Below are 21,935 nucleotides of genomic sequence, written 5' to 3' on the forward strand. Positions count from 1 at the left end.
ACACACACACACACACTCACACATACACACACTCACACACGCACGCACACACGCACACACACTCGCACACACACACACGCACTCACACACACACACGCACACACACACTCACACATTCACACACTCACTCACACACACACATACACACACATGCACTCTCACACACACACACACACACACACACACACCGTGAACACACACATTGTGAACACACACACACACCTTGAACACACACACGCACGCACACACACGCACACACTCACTCACTCACACACATGCACACACACTCACACACGCACACACGCACTCACACAGACACACACACACTCACACACGCACACTCACACACACACACACACACACACACACACTCACACACACACGCACGCACACTCACACACACACACACACACACACACACTCACACACACACGCACGCACACTCACACACACACACACACACACACACTAGGGCTGCTCGATTATGGAAAAAATCATAATCACGATTATTTTGGTCAATATTGAAATCACGATTATGTAACACGATTATTTCACATGACTTTGGGAATGTGTTGTATTTATTAAAAATATACCTATAACGGCTCCTGAATGTTTTCTCCAGACCAGAAAAACCACGCTTCAACTGATGCCTTAGATGTCTTCAATATTTAATGTCTTCAGGACAATCAACATCAGACACATCAAATGGACACCGTGAAAAAACTGAAAATAAATAAAATTACAATCAAATTCGTGATGAAATTGTTTTTCCATGACGTTGTTCGATTAAGCCCATAGCTTATTAAACTGAAATAAATACACATAGTACCTTAAATTATAAACAAACAATAACCAAGATATAAACAACGTACCGTGTGCTTTCCAATCAGGATTCAGGAGACATTAGGAGACATCTTATTATCAAACAGTCTTTTCAATCTTCGCAGCTCTCAATTCGTGTGCGCAACACCTCATGTTTTTTCCGTGTTCATTCTTATCAAATCACATGACTGGTACGTCTTATGTTACTCATTTTCTCCTGTAGGTGTCACTATTGCCAGACTATAATTCAAAGCAAATATACAATTCTCAAACAAGTATTCATGAATTACAACATTTAAAACAAACAAAAAACAAAACATTCAAGAAGTGACCAAAATATTCAGAAAGAAAAAATTCTTTATCTACGACAGCTACACTGCCACCAAAATTACAAGGATTTATGTAAGCATTCAGCAATATTTTGATAAACTCAATAAAGCCTGTAATTTTCCTTTAAGCTGTTACTTAACTTTCATTTATCTTTCAACACTTTCACAATCAGTGTTACTTAACTTTTATTTGGACACTATTTTAGATGTCAAGACTAATTTGTCTAACCCCATTTTGTGGTTACTCTCATAAGTTTAGGAGTTTTTCTCAACTATTACTACTACCTTTTGGATTGGACGCTCCAAAAGGGACATTTGTGTCAATCGCTCTCCCTTTTTTCCTAACTTACTTTGTCCCATTTGGAGTTTAACCTTTCGCACAAGCCCATCATCATCTGCACTTGTCTCCACGACTCTAGCTAGCCTCCATTCATTTCTGGGAATATTGTCCTCTTTGACAATTACTACATCTTCAACGCGAACATTTCTCCTAGGCATGTGCCACTGCTGTCTGAGGCTTATGTTGGCCAGGTATTCTTTGCGCCATCTGCTCCAAAACTGCTCCGACAAGTACTGTACTCTTCTCCACCTTTTCCTAGCGTACAGATCTTCACGGACAAATTTGCCTGGAGGAGGAAGAGGCACTGAAGTCTTCATTGTGAGCAGATGATTAGGCGTCAAGGGCTCAACACTCTTTGGGTCATTTATTGTGTTAGTGGTAAGCGGACGACTATTTACAATTGACATTGCCTCGTAGAAAAATGTCCTTAATGAGCTGTCATCTAGTCTTCCTTTAGCTTGTGCCAGAACAGTGTTCATTACACTCCTAACGGTCCTTATTTGGCGTTCCCACACGCCTCCCATGTGGCTTGCTTCAGGAACATTCATAAGGAAGTCACATTGTTTACTTGCAAGATAGGTAGAGATCCTCTCTTGGTCCAGATCCTTCAAACCTTTCTCCAGCTCATTCTTCGCCCCCACGAAATTCGTGCCTTGGTCGGATCTAATCTGTCGAACGGCTCCTCTGATTGCTATGAAACATCTTAGAGCATTCAGAAATGCATCGGTAGTGAGATCCTCTAACATTTCTAAATGTACAGCCCTGGAGCTTAAGCATGTAAACAACAGACCATACCTTTTGAATTCCTTTCGACCTTGTTTTGTGTAGAAGGGCCCGAAACAGTCAATGCCAGAATAAGAGAATGGGGGTGAGGGTTCCACTCTGTCAGCTGGAAGGTCAGCCATTCGTTGTTCTTCAACTGGTCTACGCAGTTTTCTGCAAGTAACACAATTTTTGATGTACTTGGCCACTACATTGCTTGCACCTAATATCCAATATCCACTGGCTCTGAGTTCATTCAAGGTCTGACCTCGGCCTTGATGTTGAGTTTTCTTGTGACAATGGTCAAGTATCAGTTGTGTGACAATGCTTTCCTTAGGAAGAATTACCGGATGTTTCACCTCAAATGCTGCATTAGATTTTCTTAAGCGTCCACCAACTCTGAGCAGTTCATTCTGGAGGATAGGATCAAGTTGGTATAACTTGTTATTCTTTGGCAGCTTAGCAGGGTTTTGACTGAGCCATTTCAGTTCTTCTTCGAAGGCTTCTCTTTGTGCTGCTCTGATGAGCACAAGAGCTGCTCTCTCTCTCTCCTCTACACTAATGAACCCTGAACTGTCTCTGTTTACCAGTCTTTTGATCCTTGCAATCGTATAGAGGGCTGTATTCCAATCTGAGAATCTTGACAGTCTTTCAAGAAAGCTGCTTCTTACACAAGCATCTATTTTCAAGACCTTAACCTCAGGGTCACCTACAAGAAGCTCTGGGGGATTTTCATGAGTGATAATCTCTCGTTCCCATAAGAACTTGGGACCTATCAACCAACTTGAGTCCATCAGGTCTGCCACCTTGAGACCCCTAGACGCGCAGTCTGCCGGATTTTGACTTGTTTCCACATAGAACCATTGTCTTGGATCCGTAGAGTCTCTAATCTTCTGGACACGATTAGCTACAAAGACATGAAAACGCCGGGCTTCATTCTTGATATACCCCAGGACTACTTGGGAATCAGTCCAGAAAAACTCCTCATTTACCTTCAGATCAAGCTCTTCTCTAAGAACATGACTTACTGCCGCAGAAACAGTGGCTGCGGTCAGCTCAAGACGTGGTATGCTGAAAACCTTCGTAGGCGCTACTCTAGCCTTACCCATAACCAGCGCACAATGCACCTGTTCATCAGCCACAACCCTAATGTATGAACACTGCCCATAACCCTCACTGCTGGCATCTGAAAAATGATGCAATTCTATTTTCTGGATTCTGCCCATATTTTCAGGAATGAAGCATCTTGGTATTTGAACCCTTTGGAGATTCTCCAAGTCATGGAGCCATGTATCCCACTTTGGCTTCAGATCAGAGGGAAGAGGTTCATCCCATCCTACCCCTTGTTTGCACATCTCTTGGAGCACTCTTTTCCCAATCAAGACATAGGGAGCAATAAAACCTAATGGGTCGTACACACTTGCAACTACTGACAGAATTCCTCGCCGAGTGGCAGCTCTTTCAGGAAGGTCAACTTTGAATGAGAACGTATCAGTCTCTGTATTCCACTTTACTCCCAGTACACTCTGCATTGGAAGCTCATTGTAGTTCAGATCTACATCCTTCACAACACTGGCACGTTCGCTCTCTGAAACTGCACTCAAGACTTCTCTGACATTGGACACAAACTTGTGCAAACGCAGTTTTCCTTTTGCCAAGACTTCTTGCGCTTCACTAACCAACTTGTTGGCCTTCTCGATGGAATCAACACTAACAAGTCCATCATCCACGTAGAAATTTTTGCGAATGAAGCTTGCTGCCAGTGGGAAGTCCTTTTCATATTTGCTGGCAAGATATTTCATGCCGTAGTTCGCACAACCCGGAGAAGATGACGCTCCAAAAATATGTACTCGCATGCGGTATTCCTTGGGTTCCTTTTCGGTGTTCCCTTCTTCCCACCATAGGAATCTCAAGAAATCACGATCATCTGGACTGACATGAAAGCGGTGAAACATCTTCTCCACGTCGCAAACAATCGCAATCTGATGCTCACGAAATCTACACAACACTCCAGTCAGAGCATTTGTTAAGTCTGGACCTGTGAGTAAGTGGTCATTAAGAGACGTACCTTCAAATTTGGCTGAGCAGTCAAATACCACTCTTATTTTTTCTGGCTTCCTGGGATGATACACCCCGTGGTGCGGAATGTACCATGTATTGCCTTCCTTTGGTGTGGCCTCTGCTTCCTCTGCATCCCCATCTCTAAAGACACTTTCCATAAATCTCACATAGTCCTCTCTGTACTTGGGATTTCTCTCCAGTTTTCTTTTCAAATGTTTCAATCGAACCGTAGCAAGCTGCTTATTGTTCGGTAATCGAGGATGTTCTCTGAAAGGCAAGGGCATTTCCACATGTCCTTCTCTGTTGTGTTGAGTTTTTTCATCCAAATGTTGAAGAAACTGAATGTCTTCCTGAGATATTGTCTTTTCTCTTGAGTCTGTATCCCGAAAGTCTGCTTCTAACGCCCTGATTACAGAGGCAGGCGTTATGGCTGGGAGTTCCTTCACAGAAATGCGATGACAGAAGCCCACTACATTTCTAGAGCAAGTATTGGGTGTTATGGATCCCACTATACTCCAGCCTAAGTCCGTCTTGACTGCGTATGGTTCGTGATCCTTCCCTGATATCACTTGGGTTGGTTTCAGAGCCCTTGGACAATCATAGCCAATTAGAAGCCCTACAGGACAATCCAACAAATCTGGCATCTTGTCTGCAACACTGAGCAGGTGAATCCATCTCTGAGCCTTTTTGCAAGTAGGAATGCTATCTCGTTCCAAGGGAATGTATTCTCGAGTGTATACGGGTGGCAACTCAATGTACTCTTGCAGATTATAACCTCTCACTCTTAACCCAATTGCTCTCTGACAATTCTCAATCGAAGCTCTATCAGTCATTGTGGACAGTTTTAATTTAACAGATTCTTTGTTTGCTTGCAGTTTGTCACAGATGTCCTGATTGATAAATGTATTACTGCTCTGCGTGTCCAGTAATGCGTAGGATAGAATTTCCGGGCTGTCCTTTGTTGCACAAGAGAGCCACACTGGAACGATCATCGAAGTATGATTGCCATTGTCTATCTCCACACTGCATAAACTAGTGGAAGCCCTTTCCTCAGGTGAAGCTTCTGGTTTTACTCCTTGAGAGCGTTCTTCATGAAGAGGAGAGGGGTGACTCTGCCTACAAATGTTGCAAGTAGCTCGCTTTTTACAGTTTTTGGAGATATGACCGATTCTGAGGCAACCAAAGCACATCTTGTTGTTGATGACAAACTTTTTCTTCTCCTCAAGAGGCATAGCTGCAAACTTTTCACATTTGTATATAAAGTGATTTTGCTGACAGCAGACACATTCTATTTGTCTCTTATCCTGATTGGAAAAAGGGCTGGGTTTGGAGCCTTTCTCTCTTTCCAATGCACTCAAGCTCTTTGCAATGGGTTTAACATTTTGCACCAGAGCGCTGGCCTTGAGACGTTTCTGCTCCTTCCCAGGCTTTTCATCCGCATGTTTTAAAGCAAGGAGTGAGGAAACAGGATTACATGCAATACGTGCCTCCTCTGCCACAAAGTCTGAAAACTCAGTGAAATTTGGGTATGGCTTCTCTTCATCTAGTGCTTTCGTGACATACCTATTCCAGCGAGTTGTTATCCAGTCAGGAAGTTTCTGCAGCAATTTCTGGTTTTCTTCACAATCGTCCAAAACCCCCAAACCATGTACATGAGGCATTGCATTTTTGCAAGAGACGAGAAAATCACTAAATTCCCTTAATTTCAGTGATTCTTTAGGTCCAATATTTGGCCAGTTACTCAACTTTGACCTAAATGCCCTTTGAACTACAAAGGGGTGCCCATAACGTTTGTTCAGGGCATCCCAAGCTTGCATGTATGCATCCTCATCACTCCTATAAAATGTTCCCTCTAGTACACTAAGCGCATCTCCACTTATGTACCTTTTCAGATAGAACAGCCTATGTGCGGGAGTTGTACAGTTCGTTTCGATCAAAGCTTTAAAGCAAGTGCGCCATTCAGTGAACTTGAGTGGATCACCTGTAAACGTGAATGGCTCTGGAGCTGGAAGTTTAGTCATTGCCAGGGATTCTTTTAGTGCTTTCACTAACAAGACCTCATCTACTCTTTTCTCTAGCTCATTTTCAGAGCAAGGTTGAGCTAAAGTTTCTGGGGAAACCTTGGCGCATGAAGGGTAATTGTGCTGCAGTAGATGCTGATGTGGAGGCAAAGTGCTTCTTTCTTTACTATCTCCTATTTCAGCATTCAATCTTGATTCCTCTTCTGCATACACAATGTATTCAGCTTCCATGACTTCAAAATCCCTTTGCTCCTCCAGCATTTTCAACCTCTCTTGTTGGGCTAGCACCTCTTTTCTTTGAGCTGAGATATCTTTTTCTCTCTTTAGTTCAGCACGCTTTGCAGCTAAGCGTGCCGCTGCTTCCGCCCTTTTTACTGACATATGACTTCCATGCTGACTATCTCTTTCAGCTCTCGACACAGTTGATCCATAAATTGACCTGGCGTCATCTCTTTGCAATAACTGGACGAGTGTTTCTTTTACAGCTTCAGCATCAAACTCCTTAGTGCCAACTTCTGCGCAACGTCTTTTCAGTAGTGCAGTTATTTCACTAGTAACTGAAGTACAGCTATCCATTCTCCTTCTGATATCTTGAGATGGGACGTTCAATGCACGGATACTCTCATATATTTGTTTTAACTCTGCTTCACGTTTCTCTGCCGTTACCATCATGTCATCTAACGCATTTTTAGAGCACTCTTCTTTCAGTTTAGATCGGATTAACTGAGCTTCGGCTTTAAAGTTTAAGTATGTGAACATAAACTTCCGTTCTTTCTTTGCTAACTCGTCACGTCTCAACTCAAGCATTTTTTCTGTTGGACGCCTTTCTCTTTCTGATCGCCTAACTTCTTGCTCAACTCGTGATGATGGTTCCTGGAGTCTCGTCTTATTAACTTCCAGATCTGCATTAATTTCAGCTAAGCGTTCCTCATAGTTTTGTCTGTCTAAGACATCAATTTCAGTTTCTAATTTCCCCTCTAATTGTGCCTTTTCATCTTCAAGAGCTTGAATCACGTGGTCTAAGACATAACTCTCTGATCTATTTTGATCCATGTTGGTAATTTGCTTTACACCACACTATTATTCAGCTTTAAACCCTGATAACAAGCTGTAATACCATGTGGAAATTGCAAAATGTCAATTATTAAACAAGTTACACTCTTCTATCAACTTAGAAAAGTATCAAATGCAAATATTTGTGTCAACCATTTGCATACAATTTAAACTAGAATAAATGTTAAGGCAACATCCACCAAGAAATGAGATTTCAAACTGAAAAGATACAGTCTGACCTGTAAATCCAAAGATAGCAACTCTTATAGACAACTGAATTGTCCAACACGTCGCAACGTTGCCGCCTTGTGGCTATCAGTCGTCACTGCAGCACTATATTCTTGCGTTGCTTTTCTGCGCGGCAAGGAATGCTGACACGTGAAACGCAATGGAGTTTCAATGCAACGAAATCGCGTAGGTTACTTGAATGGCGACGTCTTCACTTCCACCAATGGCAACATTTTTCCACCGGCGTTGACTCTTCACATCAAGGACTGGCAACGATCTTTCCTTTTCCATGATGAACTCTTGCACTCTTCCAAGGGTTTGTGAATACACGTTTTTTCACTATAACGGCTCCTGAATGTTTTCTCCAGACCAGAAAAACCACGCTTCAACTGATGCCTTAGATGTCTTCAATATTTAATGTCTTCAGGACAATCAACATCAGACACATCAAATGGACACCGTGAAAAAACTGAAAATAAATAAAATTACAATCAAATTCGTGATGAAATTGTTTTTCCATGACGTTGTTCGATTAAGCCCATAGCTTATTAAACTGAAATAAATACACATAGTACCTTAAATTATAAACAAACAATAACCAAGATATAAACAACGTACCGTGTGCTTTCCAATCAGGATTCAGGAGACATTAGGAGACATCTTATTATCAAACAGTCTTTTCAATCTTCGCAGCTCTCAATTCGTGTGCGCAACACCTCATGTTTTTTCCGTGTTCATTCTTATCAAATCACATGACTGGTACGTCTTATGTTACTCATTTTCTCCTGTAGGTGTCACTATTGCCAGACTATAATTCAAAGCAAATATACAATTCTCAAACAAGTATTCATGAATTACAACATTTAAAACAAACAAAAAACAAAACATTCAAGAAGTGACCAAAATATTCAGAAAGAAAAAATTCTTTATCTACGACAGCTACAATACCTTTCAACAATTCAATTGAAATTGTAACATTTGTTGTACTTTTTGAACTATTAAAATAAATAATATAACATATATTCGAATCAAAGTATAAAAGTATTCACGTAAAAATGATAACCACAAATAAATAAGATCAACAATATGGTTCGGCTATGCTTTTCATGTACGTCTAACATTAGTTTTCAGGTACAGAAATGTATCAAATGTAAAATAACATTGCATATTTGAGTGCATAAATTAAAGATTAATCCTATTAAACTTAAAAAAGCTATTCAATCAAGAGCGGTGAGTGATGTCCTTGTCTTTTGTTGTTTGACATTAAACAGACAGCAGTAAAGGCTACTGCCCCTTTAAGACCTCTCGTCTTCTTTATCGACTGTATAAAGTTCACTTAAGGCATATACAGACTGTCTGCTAAGATACTCATCAAGATGGACATGTTGACATACGTTTTGCGTGAGTTTGTCCGTTTAAGAGCAAGACTTGAAAGAGAACTCAATATTTGCGCGCTGTGAGACGTGTGCGCGCTCTCGGATGAACGCACAGAGACACATTTCCTCACAGCGCGCGCGGCTTCTCATTCTAAACCTAAACCCTAAAGCACTAAACCCGGGTGATGACGGTGAAAACGACTGGTCATATTCGAAAATATGGCAGCACTCGCAATCTCGCATGCATTGAACAAAGTTTACAAAGAGAGAATTATTTGAAAAATATGAAGGAAAAAAAGGACGTTTACACGGCTCCCCTGCTCTCGTCAGTTTTTGTTTCTTTATTAGATTGTCATAGGTCACTCTGTTTAATTTTCAAGTGGTTAAACAGATTCGTGGTGTTCCCTTGCGTTGCAGCCACTACCATGTAGCAAATCTTAGCATGTTTCTGCTCGTCGTCTGATTCCTCGAAGCCAAACTGTTCCCAGACAACGGAGTTGGTTTTGCCTTTTTTGCTCACCAAACGCTGCTGTAACTGCCCTTCTTCTGCCATCTTTACTCGCGCCGAGTTTTTAAACTCCAGCGGATGATATGCACACGAGTTACGAGACTCGCGACCTGAGAGAGATTTGTGGGTTCGGGAGGGGCGGATGTGCGCGTGCGCGTTTCATTCAGAACGCAAGGCTAAATAATCGTTTTTTCTCGATTGTACTATTTTGGTGATCGTTGGGAGGCAAAATCGAAATCGAAATTCGATTAATTGCACAGCCCTAACACACACACACACACACACACACACACACACACACACACACACACACACACACACACACACACACACACACTCACTCACTCACTCACTCACTCACTCACTCACTCACACACACACACATATGCACACGCAGGCACACACACACACGCACATGCACTCACACACGCACAAACACGCACACACACATGCACACAATTGTGCTATCATGAGCAAAAGCTGAATATATATTTGAACAGATATTTGGTGTTGACTTGGTGTGTGTGTCAGATTTGGTGTTGACTTGGTGTGTGTGTCAGATTTGGTGTTGACTTGGTGTTGACTTGGTGTGTGTGTCAGATTTGGTGTTGACTTGGTGTGTGTGTCAGATTTGTTGTTCTCATAGTGTTGAAGTTTTAGAGAATAACAATAACTATTTTTAAAATGTGCTCATTGTGGCTCATTTTTCCAGCACGGGTCACATTCAGTGATTTGATGTTGATTTGTGTCATTTAGTGAAATGTTTCTCTCCGAATCCAGTGGTTAAGATTCGGCTGAATCTGAAACCGAATACCGAATCCTTCTCCCATCCTCAGTCCATTATCACAGTAAACACATTAATGAAGTAAACAACGTCCACAGCAGTGTAGGGATGCTTTTGACCATTTAACCGAGAGTAAGAACTTTGACCGATTAATACTACCAGTTAAACGGTTTAAATGTTTTTAACTCTTTTTTGTTTGTTTGTTTTTTGATGCATGGTTTAGAAAAATATGCTGTATAGCGTTATTTGTTCACTCACGGAGCGCTCATGTGCAACCACAAACCAGATATATCTCGCAAAATGAAGCAATGGAAAAGCTTATACTGTGTGGGACCATTTCGACAGAAAAATACAGCAGTAGCACAAGCTCCTGACTGGTGGAAAGCAATGAATGGCGCTTCCCGAGGCTGGCCGCTCTAGCGAGGCGTTATCTCTTCCCGGGACATCAGTGCCATCTGAAGCCTTGTTTAAGGCTTTTAATAGTGTGGTTTTGGTCAAGTTTACTAAAGTAAACATTGTCGCGTATGTTCTTCTCGCCGCTGTTTCCTGATGGTTTATAGAAAAATTACCCCGAGTCGTCCTCTGTCGTTTCAAAGAACAACACAACAGAGAGAGCAGGAGGCGCGCGCTGTCATTGGATGCTCGCGCTGCGGAGACAGAAGGATTGAGGGTGTTTTCTGCCGCGAGTTTAACTGTCAACAGGCTGTGCTCCAGACTAACCCACATCACTTAGACATGTTACTTAAAAACAAACAAAAATCATACAAGGTGTGGATTGAAGTAGCCTAGGCCTTCTATTTTTATTTGAAAGAAGAAAAAACGATTCCGGTTCTTCAAAGCTTACGGATTCAGTATATTTTCGTTTTGTCATTTTAATTTGGTAACTTTGAATTTAAATTTAAATTTTGGTTATTTATATTTTATCTGATCTATATGCAGCTGTTTGCACTGTAAAATAAAATACATTGTGGCTGCTGTCTGTAGATTCCTTCATGCTCAACTCGTATTCTCTCGGATGTTTCATACGCAAATGTTTTAACAGCGGCTGTTGTTTAGGGTCCTTGTCATCACGAGACAAATCGGCATTGCAAATTGAACATGTAGCTCGACTTGAATCGCCTTCTTTTGACTTAAAGTATCTACTGCCACGTTTTCTGTTCATGAGTTCATGAGGGTTTGTTGAACAACATCAGTTGTAAAGTATTTGTGTTTGTTCTGTTGAAATGATCTACTTCTGATTATTGACAGACTGAGCCCCATCAGGAAACTAAAGGAAGCGGAAGAGAGAGAGATGGGCGGGGTTTATTTGCTGTTGACGCCCGAAGCATCTGCGGGGGTCGGGACATTGGTGTACTGGAGACAAGAATGCAGAAGGCAATAGATCAAGTTGGAAAGTGATCATATGAACGGGGCTTTCGATTATCTGTGGAAATGACTCAATATATATGTTTGACTAAAGAACAGGTCAATCCTAGGCTAGATATTAAACTGCATGGACAATCATTCAAGCCAGAGAAGCTCATAAGATATTTAGGAATTTGGTTTGACTCTAAACTTACTTTTAAAGTGTTCAAAAAATGGCAGATAAATGTAAGACAGGTATAAATGTGCTAAAGTTATAGTTGGGGTGCGTCAGGTTGATCTATGAAAAGAGTATATATTGCCTTCATTCGGTGTGTTTTTGACTATGGATGCATAGAGTATAATTCTGCAGCCCAAAGCACACGGACTGGTTTGGATAGGCTGGCGGCTAAAGGCTCTCACACGTCTGTGTTGTGGAGCTTTCAGAACATCACCTGTAGCCTCGTCACAAGTAGAAGTAGGAGAGATGCCATTAAAGATCAGGCGGCTCAAATTAACAATGGCATACTGGACAAATCTGCAGGGGCATGAAATAACACACCCTACAAAAAAGCTTCTAGAAGAGTGTTGGGAATATGGCCGTATTCATATCAGTAGCTTTGGGTGGAGTGGTGGAAAACAGGCAAAAGATATGGGAATAGACACTACAGCACATTGCAGAACAATAAGGAAGACTACTATCCCACCATGGTTATTCTGCTTTCCATTGGTAAATATGGAAACAAAAGAAAATATAGCTGCAAGCAGCAACACCGGGGCCAAGCGCAACAGAAGCAAACAAGGAAGCTTTCAGCAGACCAACTGAAAAAATGACATTTGAAGCAAAAATGTTAAAACCCCACGTTAAAACATTGAGTTGTATAGCGCCAATGCCATATTTAGTTTATAGCGCCACCAAGAGGCACAATCCTACCATTGTTTAATGTGTCCTCGGAGTGAGCCCATACATGTGTGTGTCAATTTTGGTGAAAATATCTCATTTTGTTTTGGCGTTATAGACATTTATATGAAAAAACACTTAAAAAATGACTGACACCTGACTTTGATTGGATGTTACTCCCCTTACTATCAATATTCTGACATTTGGGTATTAGCGTTTAGCTATTGACCTATGTTTCTGAACTTCTGACGCTGGTTTCGTCTCGATCGGACTAGCGGTTTCGAAGATATCAGCTAACGTTTTATAAGCGCTAAATTACAACGCTGCACAAACCATACACCGAAACCTGGAAAGTCTGGTATCGCTGGACTCGGCAAGGATTCAGGACACAAATAAAGTTACTCCCATGAAAATAAGTTAATCTCACCCAAAGTTATAAGCGTTTTAAAAAACAATCTCCACTAGGTGGCGCTGTTTAAAAACTTCTCAGGCTCCTTCAGGGCATCGAGCTGATGACCCAAACCGAGTTTCGTAACAATCCGTTCATATGTTCATAAAATACAGCATTTTAGCACATAAATCAAAATGGCTGACAGACAAAATGGCCGATATGGTTAAATTGGATATCACATGACTCGGCATGCCATCCTGAATCTAAAGAGACCACTTTTATGATTTTTGCAAGTGCTTTGTAAAATTTGTTTTTCGTGTTTGGCCCCTAATGATAGAAAATAGAGGCATATATAAAAGCACAACAGTAAATAGAAATGAGGTATGAAGACTCAATACAAATATATACAGGTGCATCCAAAGATCCAACCACTGGCAAAACAGGCGCAGCTATTCATCCCAAAATATAATGTTAACATCCAACATCAGATCAGCTCTCAGTTTCTACAGCTGAAATAATGGCCATTATTTTAGAGGAAGTTAAAGCACAAGGCATCTGTCATCTGTTCAGAGTCCATGTCTTCTTGATCAAGTCCTCAGAGTGGAACATCTGTATGTAGACGAGATCTTTTAAAGGAGATAAATCAAATGAGTTTATATTTGTTTGTGTTCCGGCACATGTGGGTATTGAGGGAAATGAGAAGGTTGATGCGTTGAAGGCAGAGCCTATAAACATACAAGTTCCACTTAGCAAATCAGAGATTAAAGTCATCGTTAAAGATTATATTCATCAAATGTGGCAGGATATATGGGATCGGGAGGAGATTTCAACAACATTCAGAAAGAAGTGATGGTTAAAAAGCAGCGTAGTCTGGGACGGCAGGAGGAAATGATGAGAACAAGGTTGAGAATAGGGCACACAAGATTAAATAGCGGCTGAAATGTAATAGGACAACATCAGACTGGATTATGCCTTCATTGTGGACAAGTGGAAAATGTCACACATGTACTCTTGACATGTAGAAAGTGTTCTGGAAAAAGGAGAGAACGAGAGACGGCGATGGGAAATGAATTAAAAACTCTATTGAGTGCCTGGATCACAATCTATAATTAAGGATGTTATGATATTTCTGAGAGAAACTCAGCTTGAAACTTCAGAATTTGTGTTGTTTTCCCACACAGTTTATAAAATGACATCCCAATGAGTTCACACCTCAGTCCAGAAGATGGCGGTAATGCTCCTCGTTTGATAAAACCACTGAAGAAAGGGAAGAAGCATCTGCGCATGCGCATTCTGAGGAAACAGCGTCATATCAAAACCGAAAGTAAAGACTCGATTCTAATGACAAGCAAACATTTGGAATTAAAACTGTAATCTGTCTTCATAACCGGACATAACCATCACATCTCGGTAAGTTCAGTTATCATCTTCTGATAATAAACTCATCTTTAAACTTTAGCGGACATTTGATGGAGTTGTGACGCGTGTAAAAGTGCTCCAGTTCATCTTCAGGATTATAATGATGTCGAGCTGTAGGGATTCTGCTTTAGTTGACATTCATCTACGGATTCTTTACAGTCTGAGATAGAAAAGCTGTAAATGTGAACATTTAGAGGAAATATTAAACACGTTTGTTTCTGTAGGACAGACATCAGGGCCCGTATTTATCCAGGGTTGCCAACTCTCACGCATTTGGCGTGACACTCACGCTTTCAGGCTCTGTCTCACGCTCTCACGCTGCCCAACTGAATCTCACGCCAAACCTGATTTTGATATTAAACAAAGTCTAATCTTTTAGATTTGTTTAAGTTTTAATGCGAAATTCAAACAATAAATAGCGTTTTGGCGCTAATATGGCATAACAGTTAAAGCCAGAGTGTTGAAAAACGGAGTTGCGGCATGCTCTCTCATCTCGCGGGTGCGCGCGCAGTAACGTGCTTCACGGAGCTCTCAATACTTCTAGCGCTGTGTCAATACATGTGAATGGCTTGATACACAACATCTCCACTTCAGGAGTTTGCAGCAAGTTTTGGTAAACAGTACAGCATAGTGTGCATTGATTATTACGTCAACCATACAGGATCGTTTTATTATAGAGAGTGATTGAGATGCAACATTGTTAACATTAATGTTAATGTTTTTCCTGTATTTAGCCCTCATACACTCATACTAGAGCTGCATCTAACGATTATTTTTTCTGTCGACTAATCTAACGATTATTTTTTCGATTAGTCGACTAATCTAACGATTATTTTCCAGATTAATCTTATTATTCTTTTTTACTGATTATTGTATTTCAAAGAGGGTAGTGAATTTGTATATTATTTCAACATGAAATCAATGAATGATGACAATATTAATTGTATTTCAGGAAGGGTAGTGTACATAGTATGCCATTTTATAATGAAATATATGAACACAAGAAGCTTTTTAAACATAATATATAATGATACTATTCATCATAAAATGGATACAGAGTAGGCCTAATTAGGAAAAGTTGTTTACTATAGGCTAGTAGTTGAGTATGATTTACTTATTGATTTGTGTCAATAGTAAACGAAAATGCACTTGTATTTATCTGCAAAAGGTTCACATACAGGAGCTTTCAGCATAGTTTTAATGTATAACTAGTCGTCTATTTTGAAGATACATGTGCATAAACAACGACTAAAGCGGCCAGAAGTTTTTGCCCAAACTTCAAAGACACATTTAAATGATTAAAGCTAGAGGCATATCTTAACTTTAATGTTACTTTAATCATGCAAACTACCTATATACAGCATTATTATGCATATGTGTTTGGGACAGAGCGGAACCAGGTCGCATTAACAGCAGATATATGCAGCCCATAATAAATAAAAGCACGAGACGTACTGGGGTCGGAGAAGAACCCCGGAAAATGTGACCGTCTGTTGCAATACACGCGCCACGGTTCAGCTGCGCGAGAGAACACTGGCAGCAGGGTTGCCAGGTTTACACAACAAAACCCACCCATTCGTTACTCAAAACAAGCCCAATCGCGTTTCGGGGAGTTTCTCTGGTAAACATCGCGTTCGGGGGGGATAAATATGTGTGTTTTTTTGCTTCAACTCGCGGACATGAGACGCAGCCCGCGGCAACAGTGTAGAAGTAGCTCAATTGCGCGGAAAAAAAGCGGACTTGGCAACACTGACTGCAGTGTGAAAGCTCCCGCTCTCCACGCGCACAGCTCCTGCTCTGCCACCGCGCGCAGTGTGAAACCGGCGTTACAGAGCGAACAAAGCACAGTTTTATTCGGCTTCTGTTTAAAGTACTCCCACACTTTTGAATGTCGCGGTCTGGCTTTATATGATAAATGATCATTTTCACTATGCCCGGGAGCAGAAGCTGCCATTATTCTAGATCTTCTGTTCCATTCTAGAACGTAAATAATGTGCAGCCGACGCGTCGACGCATTTCACGCACGTCGACGTATTTTCGACGCGCCATTGCAGCCCTAACTCATACACATTGATGGTCAAATGTGACCATACACTTTAACTATTTTTCAATTGAATAAATGTTCTATATTTTAGTTCAAAAATATTAATTGAATATTTTGAGATATTTTGGTACTAAATACTATCTGTGCAATAATTATGGTCCTGACCACTTAAAATATTTTTCTTCTAATATTTTTCTTATTTATATTACAATTAGTATTAAGGTTGAATTAGAGAATTCTTATTCGAAGCGGCAAATTAGAGTCATTTTGTGGCTTGAAAAATAATTATTTCCATTTGTAATGCCATTACCCACTGGTGCCTTTATGGCTCTTTAATCAATATACATGTATCTAATCTAGTTGCTCAAAAAAGTATTGCAGTTTTGCATTTTAATAAATATTTTGAAATGATCAAACACTAGATTTCTTTAAATGGGAAACTTTAAAATGTTAATAACGTACATATCCTTATTTCCTTATATGTACAGCAGGCTATGAATTGATACTGAAATCGATATACGATATAATCTTATATGTACAGCAGGCTATGAATTGATACTGAAATCGATATAATCGTACGGTAATTGGTTAAGTACCCCCCCCCCCCCCCCAAAAGAATAGAAAATCTCACTCCAACCTGATCTCAAAAGTTGGCAACCCTGTTTATCAAGCCTCTGAGAATTACTCAAGAACTCTGCTAAGAATTGACTTAAGATAAAACAATTCTTAAAAGTTAGTTATCAAGCATCTCAATCATACTTTAAGTGAAGTGTAGGACTAAATCTTAAGTGTCAGTCTTGCACAGATTTGCTGTGCCACAAACGGGATTTTGGATGATGTCATAGGCATGAACCAATCACTGAATAGATGTCCTTATTTCAGAATATCCTCAGATAAATTCACATTGAATGGAGAAATTCCTAAGAGGAGTTTACATTCAACACACATTTGACAATAAAGACATTTCAAGACAATACATTATAATATACTCATTTGAAATGAAAGATAAACATGTTTTCCACCATGTCTTAATTAAATGTTTTTAACTTGTGTGCTGTAACTGACCTGCCTCAGGGTTTCTGCGGGTCTTAAAAAGTCTAGAATTTCAAAATCTAAATTTTAGGCCTTATAAAGTCTTAAATTCGCTGAAGTATTCTGTTCTAGGTCTTAAATCATTTTTAACGGGTCTTAATTTTCCTACATCCTTGTAACGCTACCTCTATTGCTCATTGAAATGCTCCTGCAGCGCTTTAGAGTAGGGGTTTTCAACCTTTTAGGATATGCGCCCCTCCAAGTTTGTCTAATTTCATAAAAATAGTTATATTGAACAGTAGTACATATCTAGCAGCTTACCTAATGTGATGGCTGAGCCTGTTTCTGAGAGCACAACATACCAATCCATGGTTTGATACCCGACACAGCTATCCGTAAATCATCGTCCACTGTCAATAAGCGTGAGCGATACTTGCTTTTGATGTAAGTTAATATAGAAAATGTTGCTTCGCAGAGCCAAGTTGAGGCAAAAGGCAAAAGTATATCAATTGCAAGTCTCGCAAGTTCAGCGTACTCTGTCTCCACTGACAGCCAGAATTCCGGCAGTGTGTTCGAGTCAAACAGTGTCTTCAAAGTTCGGTCACTTGAAAGGTCCAGAAGGGCATATCCTGCTGATTTGATGACAGACTCACTGCGCTTTCGATGAAGGGGTTACGAACACAAAATTTTTCAACTAAACATCGAAATAAATCTAAATAATAAACTAAATTAACCATTTAAACTAAATTACTGATCGAATTACTGATCTAAAGCCCACACTGTCACTGTATGATAATTGAAATGAACTGATGACATCAGCGTTTTTTCCAGAATGGCTATACAGCTGAATAAAATTATGCTGCATTATTTTCCTGTTTAACACTGTAAAGCTGCTTTGAAACAATCTACATTGTTAAAAGCGCTATATAAATAAAGTTGACTTGACGTGACTTGACGAACCCAGTCGTACTGGTTCCAACTATGCTACTCAGGAAAATACTTATTGAAATGTGCAGACAGGGCTTGTAGATGGAGAGTTATTTATTTTTTTGTATCATCCCAATTAAGCTCATTTTCCGTGAGAAATTCATCCAAGGTTGGGAACATGTTTACATTACCCCCATCAACCTGTCCTCTCCATCGCTCCAATTTCTTCACAAACCCCACAATTTTATTGGACATTGTTAATAGGTTTGAATTCGGGCCCTGAAGAGACGAATTAAGGGTATTGAGTCTATCAAAAAGGTCAGACAGGTATGCAAGATCTGTGAGCCACTTTGGGTCAGTAAAAAAATTTGCAAAGGAAGATGCACAATCGAGCAGAAAAAGTCTTAGTTCGTCGCGCAATGCAAATATCCTCTGCAATACTTTACCTCTGGAGAGCCACCGTACCTCCGTGTGCAAAAGTAACGATTCATATTCTGACCCCATTTCTTTGCATAATAGGCCAAACAGTCTTGTTTTTATGGGGCGAGTCTTGATGAAATTGACAATATGTGTTGCTGTTTTAAGCACTGCGTTCAATTCGTCAGGAAGAGTTTTTGCTGCAAGGGCCTCCCTGTGGATCATACAGTGGGTGAAACGCACATGTGGAGCTACATCACGAACAAAAGCAGCGAGTCCTTTATTTTCCCCTAACATTGCTCCCGCTCCGTTTTGTTTTGTTTTTTAATATTTAGCTTGAACTCGATCGCGTCAACTCTGCTCTGTAACCAACTAATATGTAAACAAGGTCGCCTCGCCTGATTAACTGCGGTACTAATCAGATTGCCCCCTCTAGTGGATGAATGAAGACTTGCTATCTTACTCTGAATTCACAGTTTCTCGCGCCCCCCTTAACAGGTGTTGGCACCCCCTAGGGGGGCGGGCCCCACAGGTTGAAAACCCCTGCTTTAGAGTGTGTGTGTGTGTGTGTGTGCATGCATGTGTACACGTGTGTTTGATATTAAGAGTTGTGTTTGTTCTCAGTGTTTCCATATGCAGGTCTGAAGTCAGTTTCTCATTATGGAGGACAGAGAGAAGAGGAAGAGGAAGAGATCTTCATCCCCAGATCCCAGCTGTGTGTCTATGAAGAGTGACAGATCCATGGCTGATCCTCCTAAGTTCAGTGATGGAGCAGTGACCTCTGACCCCAGCTGTGTGTCTATGAAGAGTGACAGATCATTGCCTCCTCCTCCTAACTTCAGTGATGGAGCAGTGACCCCTGACCCCAGCTGTGTGTCTATGAAGAGTGACACATCCATGAAGAGTTTGCCTCCTAACTTCAGTGATGGAGCAGTGACCCCTGACCCCAGCTGTGTGTCTATGAAGAGTGACACATCCATGAAGAGTTTGCCTCCTAACTTCAGTGATGGAGCAGTGACCTCTGACCCCAGGTGAGGATAAACCTGTAGTTTAACTAAATCTATGGACAAAAGTTCAGTGGTAGAAAATAGTGTTGTCATGAATCGATACTGGAATTTCTAACTTCGATACGATACCTAAAAATGATCTCTATTCGATACCTTTTTCGATACCACTGGGGAAAAACGCTGCATAAACTGTCAAATAGATATTTTTAATACAATTTATTTTTTTGTCCGTCTATTGAAAGTCTAGGCAATTAAAAATTTCTTCTGAAGAGATCCCTTTATATGATAAAGCTTTTAAGCCTTTTCTCATAAACGTTGATCAATTACTAGTGTTTGACCGATATATTGGGCTGATATTTGCGTTTTTACGTGTATCGGCATCGGCAGATTCAAGGCTGCTGCGTTCGGCGATATTTTTTCCCGGCATTATTTACAGACAGGCGTCCACGGGCAGCTCTGAGCTACTGGAGACGTTCATGCACCGCCCCTCCACTAGCAGTGCTGGGATCTGCTCTTCAAAACAACGATAAGTTTTAAACGTTCAAAGCATATTTTAACTGTTTGACTTAGTCGAAATATTGCCATACACTTTGAAAATGGAAACACGTTGCTCTATATGTGCTTGCAACTATAGCTAAGCAAGTGTGTGCGTCCAAATGGAAAACGCAAATGCTGAATGCCTCGTCAATAAGACTGCTTGCCATTGTATTTAGGGAAATATGCAAATAGCTCAGTTATAGGCTATCCGTATGCATATGGTAGCTGTTACGAACACTGGTCATGGGATTAAGTAATGCCGACGTTGTTCTGTGGTATTTGTGGGAGTTTTATTCAGCGACCACCTGGCTGAGGTTTGGACGCGTGTGTGTGTGTCTCCAGTGTTTCCCACACATAGACTAATTGGCGGCGATGCACCACAGAATCAACACCGACCGCCACACATATTACGTTTTTTGGCAGCCGCCAAAGCGAATTTTTATCAGGCTAAAGCCTTATTTGATCAGTGAGTAATGTAGAAACGGACTACTGCGATTGTGACAGGTTTTAGATTAGCTTAGATTAGATTCAACTTTATTGTCATTACACAAGTACAAGTACAAGGCAACGAAATGCAGTTTAGGTCTAACCAGAAGTGCAATAGCAGCAAGTGCAGGATATACAACGTTTGCATAAGTGCAGGACATGGATATGTACTGAATATATATAAATATATCTATAAATAGAGAGATGGTTATTACTATAAACAGAATTTACAGGTGAGTATGTACAGTGAATAATATACAGATGGCTATTACTATAAACAGAATTTACAGGTGGATATGTACTATGAATATAATATAATATGCAGATGGCTATTACTATAAACAGAATTTTACAGATAGAGGTATACAATGATATGTTAGGCTAAAATGAGGAATATGGCAGTGGATTAAGGTAGTGCAATAAATTATGGACAGAAGCTATCCGAAAAAAAAAGTGTAAAAGTGCAGTGGAAGTGATTGCATATTACAGTTAGAAGTACGGTGCAAAATACAAATGTAAACAGTAGGTACTGTAAATAACAGTCGGCAGTGCAAATGAGCATAATCCAGTTACGGTGTGGTAGTGCAAAATGAATAAGTAAACAGTTGTGACTGTAATAAACAGTCGGTAGTGCAAATAACAAAGTGAAGGCGGATGTGAGGTAGGAGAGTTATCAGTTTATGAGGGAAGTGGATCAACGGGGGTTAGAGTTCAGTAAAGAGACAGCTCTGGGGAAAAAACTGTTCTTTAGTCTGCTGGTCCTGGTCCGGAGGATCCTGAAACGCCTGGTGGTCGCATTGCTGAGAGAGAGAGCGAGAGCCGTCACCGTCTTCAAACTGTCTTGCTCTCCCTCCCTCACGCATACTATTCAAAATCAATTGAGATTTGTCACGATGGGAAAAGGTCGGAACCGAAGTTTCACGTGGAGCATTGGGAGATTTTTTTCCTGAATTACCGCTGGTGTTGCTCTATAAGAGGTTAAGTTAAAGGGATAGTTCACCCAAAAATAAAAATTCTGTCATTTACTCACCCTCAAGTTGTTCCAAACCTGTATGAGTTTCTTTGTTCTGCTGAACACAAAATAAGATATTTAGAAGAATGTGTGTAACCAAGCAGATCCATGTGGACTGTATCTGGACATTGATTTTT

The 21,935-nt window shown here is 40.5% G+C and overlaps 2 protein-coding genes across 4 annotated transcripts in view; one reads left to right on the forward strand and one right to left on the reverse strand.

Annotated features, from left to right (window-relative positions):
- Nucleotides 1–1,406: 1,406 nt before the first annotated feature.
- LOC307124270 (uncharacterized protein) lies at nucleotides 1,407–8,560 on the reverse strand (the record flags this gene model as incomplete). The annotated part of the gene is made up of 2 exons (XM_079813316.1): nucleotides 8,235–8,560; nucleotides 1,407–8,085 (listed from the first exon to the last, which is right to left on the reverse strand). Exon 2 carries the CDS (start codon nucleotides 7,386–7,388, stop codon nucleotides 1,407–1,409), a length of 5,982 nt encoding a protein of 1,993 aa, XP_079669442.1. The 5' UTR covers nucleotides 7,389–8,085; nucleotides 8,235–8,560.
- Nucleotides 8,561–14,203: 5,643 nt separating this feature from the next.
- LOC307123847 (protein NLRC3-like) overlaps nucleotides 14,204–21,935 on the forward strand; it is a gene marked incomplete at its 3' end in the record, with an annotated part of 41,851 nt that continues 34,119 nt past the window's right edge. For 2 of the 3 annotated variants that reach the window (XM_079812591.1, XM_079812593.1), the window contains exons 1-2: nucleotides 14,204–14,327; nucleotides 19,381–19,787. In XM_079812591.1, the coding sequence (XP_079668717.1) occupies nucleotides 19,417–19,787 (371 nt within the window). In that variant the 5' untranslated portion in view covers nucleotides 14,204–14,327; nucleotides 19,381–19,416. The remainder of the gene's footprint in view (nucleotides 14,328–19,380; nucleotides 19,788–21,935) is intronic. The other variant, XM_079812592.1, reaches the window with a different exon arrangement.

The sequence above is a fragment of the Gobio gobio genome (genome assembly GCF_949357685.1).
Source record: "Gobio gobio genome assembly, chromosome: 3".
Taxonomy (NCBI): domain Eukaryota; kingdom Metazoa; phylum Chordata; class Actinopteri; order Cypriniformes; family Gobionidae; genus Gobio; species Gobio gobio.